The 7,958-nt window shown below is 35.7% G+C and overlaps 1 protein-coding gene and 1 long non-coding RNA gene across 2 annotated transcripts in view; both read right to left on the bottom strand.

Annotated features, from left to right (window-relative positions):
* Positions 1-265: 265 nt before the first annotated feature.
* LOC116526227 lies at positions 266-2,227 on the bottom strand. Its single transcript, XR_004258036.1, has 2 exons — positions 1,215-2,227; positions 266-1,156 (listed from the first exon to the last, which is right to left on the bottom strand). It is a non-coding gene; the product is annotated as an uncharacterized LOC116526227 (long non-coding RNA).
* Positions 2,228-4,813: 2,586 nt separating this feature from the next.
* Positions 4,814-7,958, bottom strand: part of FBXO33 (F-box protein 33) — a 52,007-nt gene continuing 48,862 nt past the window's right edge. Inside the window, exon 4 of the mRNA XM_032242487.1 lies at positions 4,814-6,940. Coding sequence (XP_032098378.1) covers positions 6,669-6,940 — 272 coding nt within the window. The 3' untranslated portion in view covers positions 4,814-6,668. The remainder of the gene's footprint in view (positions 6,941-7,958) is intronic.

The following is a 7,958-nucleotide window of genomic DNA, read 5'->3' as shown; positions in this document are numbered from 1 at the left end:
TATCATCTGGGTTTAAATTCTGCTCAAACACTTAATGGCTTTACTACCTTAGACACAATTCTTAATTTTTCTATGCCTGTTTCCTTATATGTGAAAGGAAATGATATCTAGTCCAGGGTTGCCATGAGAATTAAATGAGAAAATACTTGTTTGTGAAATGCTCAAAATAGTGCTTTGCACACAGTAAATATTTAATACATATCAGTTATGGTATTTCTTAGCTAATTTATCCATTGTTTCTCAGAGAATTTACTTAAGTGACTTATTTTTTTTAGCTAAAAGACTATTCTTTTAAATACATACTGTTAGAGCCATCTTCAGTAGAAGTATTTCCAAAATATATTAAATGCTCCATTAACTTATGCCAATATTCTGAACACAGTGTAATATTTTTATATTGATTCAAGTTCATTACAAATACTTAACCATTGCCCTGTATTTCAGTCTTGTTATAGGGGTGTTGCAGTCTGTTTCAGACTGCTCCAAAATGGCCTAAGACTGGTTCTGTTCTTGCTTTCACATGTGTAAGCTTCCATGCCTGTCACAGTCACTCCTTCCCTTCCCTTTCTAATCCACTGTAGACTGAGAAACCTGATGAACAGATTTATTAGAATTACACTGAAAAGAAGACAAAGTGAGCTAGAAGGAAGTGGAGATGGCTCTTCTGAATGTGACACCTTTACCCATTAGTCAGGGATGAATCCAGCTTTACGAGTCTTTTATACTTATTTCTGGATCCTTGGCTACACTTCAAATAGCTGAGATTGTTGGATATAATGTCTATATTAAATAAATATTAATCTAATGACAATAGTGCTTTAAACTGAAATATGGTAGAGCCAATTACAGTGTCATTTTTTGCAGCTTTATTGAGGTGTGACTGGCAAAACTTGCATCTATTTAAGGTACACAATGTGATGTTTTGATACATGTATATACTGTGAAATGGTTACAACACTCAAGCTAATTAAAATATCAATCACCTTACATAGTTACCATTTTTTGGTGTGGTGAGAACACCTGATATCTGCTCTCAGCAAATGTCAAATATACATTAACAACAATAGTCACCATACTATAAATTAGATCTCCAGAATTTATTCATTTTATAATTGAAAGTTTGTACCCTCTGACCAGTATCTCCCCTTTTCCCTTACTAATAGTCACTTAAGTAAATTCTCTGAGAAACAATGGATAAATTAGCTAAGAAATACCATAACTGACATATTTTGAAAAATCTCTTTAGAACTTTCCTACAAACTACTAGGCTTTAAACTCTCAGTAGATCTTTGAGCCTCTTTCAAGTTATTGTGATTCACTAATGCACAAAAGAGAAAGCAATACTGTCCTTCTGCCTTGATCACTGCTATGGTTTGGATGTTTGTGTCTCCTCCAAAATTCTGTTTAATCCCCAATACAACGGAGTTGGGAAATGGGGTCTTATGGAAGAATTTTAGGTCATTAGGGTTTCACCCTCATGAATGGATTATTGTCCCTATAAAAGGCTTACAAAAGTAGATTAGCTTGATCTCTTCTGCCATGTGAGATTACAGTGTTGCTTTGGAGGATGTTGCATTCAAGGTGACATCTTGGAGGTGGAGATAGATAGGGCCCTCAGCTGACACCAAACCTGCTGGTGTTTTTATCTTGAACCTCCCAGCCTCCAGAACTGTGAGAAATCAATTTCTATTCTTGATAAATTACCCAGTTTCAGATCTTCTGTAATAGCTCAGAATGGACTAAGAGATGATTTTAGACTCAGGATTACAAAACAAGTCAGTCCATGAACATTCATTTATTGGTAACTTGAATCAGTAAATTACAAATTATTTTTTAAAACAGGAAATAACAATATAATGAATACCCAGTTACAGATAAAATTACCTTCATGCCCATCCATAGTGATCCTTGGGTAAGCAAGCACTCTTGTGAAGAGTGTGTGAACGTTTTTTGTTTTTCATTAAGAGAGACTATATATTGAAGAATGTGTTCTGAGCTAAAAGGCAAATAAACTGATAACTGACAATATATAAGCTTAAGGAGGTCAATGAATGACATAAAAGTTCTAATGATCAAGAGTGAATTGCATTTTAAAAACAGATGGTAAACAGACTGGGCGCAGTAACTCATGCCTGTAATCCCAGCATTTTGGGAGTCTGAGGTGGGAGGATCACTTGAGGTCAGGAGTTCGAGACCAGCCTGGCCAACATGATGAAACCCAGCTCTACTAAAAAAAAGAAAAAAAAGATAGAAAAATTAGCTGGGTTTGGTGGCATATGCCTGTAGTCCCAGCTACTTTGTAGGCCCAGGAGGTGGAGACTGCAGTGAGCGTAGATCGTGCCACTGCACTCCAGCCTGGGTGACAGAGTGAGACTCTGCCAAAGGAAAAAAAAAAAAAGATGGTAAGTACTAAATTACTATAGCATTGATTCCATTATACATATTTTAAGCAGTCATGTATATAGTTTAAACTGTTAATGTTTATGTCTACTGAGACTGATCATTTTTTATGTTTAACATATGCAAAGGGATACATGGCTTTTCAAAATTCCTTTAGGATTTTTAGGGGCTAGGAAAACAAGTTAGAAAAATGGCATTAGAGAATACATCAGAAGTGAAAATGCTGGGTTACACAGCACAGGCAACTTAAACTTTACAAGATACTGCAAATTTGCTTTCCAAAATGGATATACCAATTCAAGTTCCAGCTATTTCTTCTTCCTTGCCAACGCATGGTATATCTTGCCCTTTTAAAACATCTTTCAGAAAGGAAGGATTATTCAAGTATCCTGAAAACTTATTCATGATACATTTTCCGTTTCTTTCCACAACCAGCAGTCCAAATTGGTTAGTATACTGTACCACAGTGATACCCCACAAGGACAACTAGTGAGTCCTGGGGTGGCTGGGAGTCTGGGTGGGTTGCCTTCTGATGGTTTCAGGCTGTTCCGAGAAGTGAGAGTGGAGCTCTGAAAGTGTGCCCTGGACAGAGAGCAAACTCAGACACTCACTACTCCTGGCTGGAGGAGTTACTGTCCATCACAGGCAAGGCGGGGTCTACAAAGCTGTGAAAGAAATATGCTCCAGGTGTCCAAAGAGCAGGTAGGAAGCCCATGTGTGAGGCCCCCAGAAGTGGCTAGTTGAATTTGAAAGGGTTGGGAGCTGGAGGTGGGAGGAGGGCTCCCTGCAGCCTCTAATTGCATTCACATAAAGTTGGTGGCTGTTTACTCTTCAGTGGTGTCTTACCTAGCAGTAGGATTATGTAAGGGAGATTACAAATTAGAGCATTATGATTTTTAAATAATTGTAATAAACATCACTTTGAAGTTGAAATTAATTCACATTATTTCCCAAAGAAAAGTGTTGTTAAATTTCTTAGTTTCAACTGCATAAATTATTGGTTATCTTTAAAAAAGACCTAAAAATTATTGCCTATTTGTGGGTGTTTCTCATTGGTGACAGTATTAAAACATTTTAATCAAATGTTAATTAAATCAAAACATGTGGCAAGATTTTATTTGAAAGTTCCATACAAATTCAATATATTTTCCTCAAATCTTCTACATTTTATTTTTCATCAATTATATAAGTTAAAAAAAGTAATGACTTTTTTTCTCTAATACCAGTATGCTGTACAATATTTTCTATGTGTGCTATAACATGACAAAGGTTGGGAAACATTAATACAGACAATGTGAAATGGTCCTGGGTAGTATTCACATCTGCTGTTACTCCATTAGCACTGTATTATGTTACTGGCTTCATAAGGATCCAATCTGATTCATGCTGGAAGTCCCAAGCAAGTTTCTGCAGCTTTGTGTTTAATTTCTGCAGCTTTGTGTTCAGCTGTAAGCACGTTATGCCTCCCAAGTATCACTCCACCAATTCCCCAACTTCTTGATTACTACGTGGTGGGGGAAATGGAAAGTAATTTTAGATAGATAAGTAAATTTCATATAGTTTAGTAAGCTATGTTTTGAAAATATTTAATAACGTTGTTTAAAGATGATCTCGTGTATCTGAGTACTGAGCTAACAGCGATGGAGAATTTCAATGAAGGATCAGAGTTTTAGCTAGCGAAGTCCAATCCTTCATGTTAGACATGAGGAAACCAAAGCTGAAAGAGGAGTTTGTGCTTAAGTAGCATAACAGCCAGAGCTTAGACTAGAAGAAAGCAGATGTCGAGCCTCCCAAATTTAGCATTTACTACAACAACCTTAACTTGCATGCTATTCTTATTAGTAGACTTTCCTTTTTCATACATTTTGGGTATGTCTTAAATATATACTTAAACATGTTATTCATTCAAAGGAGTTAGATGTGTCCAGAAATTAAGGAAGTGGTAAGTATGAGTACAGTTCTTTGTGAACACCAGATTATTTCAAGATAAAGCTGTGCCTGGAAGAGTTGAAAGAAAATAAGTCATTTTGTTTCCTATAAATAAGAGCTGTGAGTCTCAACAACCAAGAATAGAGATTAGAATACCAAAATAAAGCAATATAGGGGTTTATGAAGAATTTAATATTGGCATATCTAAGTATTTTTGCATTTGGTATAGGAATCTTTAAAGTAAAAGGCTCCTATAGTCTATAAATTAAGCTTTACCACATTGATAATGTATTCTAGGTGCATAATATAGTGAGATTTTGTACTAAGAAATCCATTGTTTGCTTTTAAGCTTGTATTTTGTCAAAGTGAACTTTTGTAAAAAAAAAAAAAAAAAAAAAAAATCCTCCAAATTCAGCTAAGTCTTTTTATAATGTATTCTCAAATTTAAGCTTCGCTGCACCAGAATACAACAGGAGCTAACACATTATTATACACGATCTAAGGATTATTGCAGTTTATTTAACACTAAAAGTAGTCATGCTTCATATACAATAAAATATATTACAATGATCATTTTTAATGCTTTATTCATTGATTAAAAGAATATACATTTAACATAAACCATACAACATCAGTCATCAGGTCAAACATTCAGCTGGTTTCCTTACAGTTTCTGTCAGGAGTTATTTTATCTGATCACATTTATAAGATAAAATCTCACCACATCTGGCATTTACACACACTGTGCCAGTGGATTCACACTACTGATGTACATATAAAATCCGCATGGTATGTGCTCACTGGAGACAAAACAGTGCACACCTGTCAAAAGGTCATTTTAATATAAGATGGTAAAACCATTTGTAAAACACATATAAACTTTTTCCATAAATAGAATCATATCTGGACATCTGTTGCATAAATTGTGTTTCCAAAGCTTACAATAGAGCAGCCAGGTCTCAGCACTGCTGGGCACCCACGTTGGCTACTTACTTTATTATTGCAGACTGTCCTTTAACATTAAATGCACAACATTCGTACCACTTAAAACTGGGGTCAGGTGGAAGTCTCACAGAGACCACGTCCGTACCGCGGTTGCCCTGAAACAGTTAATAGGCTTTTAAAGCCTCTCAGATATAACAAGGTTTTAAAACATACTTCATGGAATGTTCTTCATGTATCATAGCAGCTCATACTGTGATAGAACAAGCTTTCAGTTTTTCCTTTCTTTCCTTTACATTCACTATTCACAGTGAAACAGGTGCATGTTTTTTTTTTCTTTTTTTTTTTTTTTGTTTTGTTTTTTTCAGAGTTCTGAGGTTGCTGACTGAGCCACAGCACAGCTGTGTACCACAGGTCGAAATTCGACCTTAAATATTACAATCTAGCAGTTATCTGGCTGGCCAGAGTGGGCCGGCCCCTGCCAGCATGTGGGCACTTCTTCAGTAAGTCTATTCTTTGGCAGCTGACACGCGTGCTGACAGAGAAGAATCCAGTGACTTGTTGCTAGGGATTTCACGACTAATGTTTTTGCAAGCATGTGTGTTTACAACTCTCTATTTTTATTTCCTTTAGGAGGTTTTACTTTAAAATACAGTTTCTTTCTTCCTCCACTATTTGAAATCTGGGCTAAATGAACGTGTAACTGATGAATAAAATTATGTTAGATATAGTTAAAAAATCCAGCAATTTGAGTATTCATGTTTATGTAAATGCATTTTTTTTAAAAAAAAAGATTAAGCAACGTTCTAACCTCGTACTATACAAAATTGAAAATGGTATGGTGATAGCAACTATTCGATATGTAATGAAAGTTAAAGTCTTGGCTTTTCTATTACAGATAATTCATTTGGGATATTATTTATCTTCCATTTGAAATCAAAATTATTGAAATGCTATCAGAATGCATGGATGCAGACCATTGCATAAAAATCTACCAGGCTATGGATATATATCTATATATGTATAAAAATATTTTGGCTCCTGAGCTCTGAACTCTGACACACAAAGAATAAAAACGTCAAAAAGGCAGAGTAACTCAGTGAAAAATAAAGTTAGCCAGCAACCTCAGACAATCTTCGGCTGTGTATCTTTAAGGTTTGGTAACAAGTCCATTAACCGTGAAAGCCCTATACATTGTCACTTTGAACTTCTAAACCAATACCCGACTACGTTCTTTGATCAAGAAGTAGAATATACATATATAATTCTATAAAGCTAATATTGATTAAACACAGCACAAAAGGATTAATTCACACTACTGAAAAAAAAAAAAAAAAAAAAACGTAATAGGACCCTACTTGCATATGTAACCACAGGAATTCTACATTAAAAAAAAGCTAAATGTCTTCACTGAAGCTTTGCATCTCTCTGTAAAAATGACGATTTGGTTCAGTGAAGACACTGAGTGATTCGATGTCCATGACTGCGTGCCAAGGTTGACCCAGGCCCAGGGATACCTGCTCAATAAGGTTATGCACTGGATCTACATCCTGGTCAGCCAGTTCACCTTGGTCAAAATCAATGCTTTCTTCAGTGACTTCGAGCACTTTCAGATCAGAGCCCCGAAGACGAGCAATGGCAATGAGGTTGTGTGCCCAGACGGTGTAACCTGAAAAGTAAAAAAAAAAGACAACACTGTCATTTCCTTTTCTCTCTGTTAAGCCTGTCTTTTCCTCATTCAAAACTTCTAGAGAAGCTTCAAATTTGTATCTCACTTACCATTTTGGTCTTTTTCCTTTAGAAATATATTGAAATTGGAAAAGGAAACATGATTGTATATTCCAGAAAAAAAAAAGGCTAGAAGTTTGATACTATGTTCAACAATACCACTGTAGGTGGTGAATTGGCAGGTGATCTAATCCTTTATGATACTACTTCATTCAGTAAAATAGACATTTAAAGTTTAAAGTATATACAAATAAATTTTATAGCTTTGGGTAATGATGTACCATAAGGATAACATTTTTAGTTCATTATATACATGTATCAGTTAACATGTTATCAACTGGTATTTTTCATTTGTGAAAAATGATCTATAATGCTTCAAAAAGTTACGAAGTGACACTTTAAAGGTAACCTGTTAATTGTCAGTAGCAAATATGTAAATTATAAAACAATCATGGGAATTATATGCACCCACTTCAGAATAATAACTGTTTTTGGGAAGGAATAAAGGGGAATGAATGGGAGGACCTTTAGCTTAAAGAAGAAAAAGGCTTTATGAAGACTGGCTTAAATTAAGTTTTAAATAACCTGATATTTCTTTACCACATTGTGTTTACCACTTTAAATACTGATCTAGTCTTTTCTACTACTTCTGATGACTGGCATAAAGCAAAGACTTGAAAAGTAAGACATACATTCCCAAACGCAAATACAGACTAAAAAAAAATAATGAAAGAGTGCTAGTAGGGCCGGGCGCGGTGGCTCAAGCCTGTAATCCCAGCACTTTGGGAGGCCGAGGCGGGTGGATCACGAGGTCAAGAGATCGAGACCATCCTGGTCAACATGGTGAAACCCCGTCTCTACTAAAACTACAAAAAATTAGCTGGGCATGGTGGTGCGTGCCTGTAATCCCAGCTACTCAGGAGGCTGAGGCAGGAGAATTGCCTGGGTTCAGGCAATTC

Source organism: Sapajus apella, unplaced genomic scaffold (assembly GCF_009761245.1).
Source record: "Sapajus apella isolate SASKATOON/1434 unplaced genomic scaffold, GSC_monkey_1.0 scaffold50, whole genome shotgun sequence".
In the NCBI taxonomy this organism is placed as follows: Eukaryota; Metazoa; Chordata; class Mammalia; order Primates; family Cebidae; genus Sapajus; species Sapajus apella.
The sequence above is the reverse complement of the archived record's forward strand: the minus strand, read 5'-3'. Positions and strand labels throughout refer to the sequence as shown.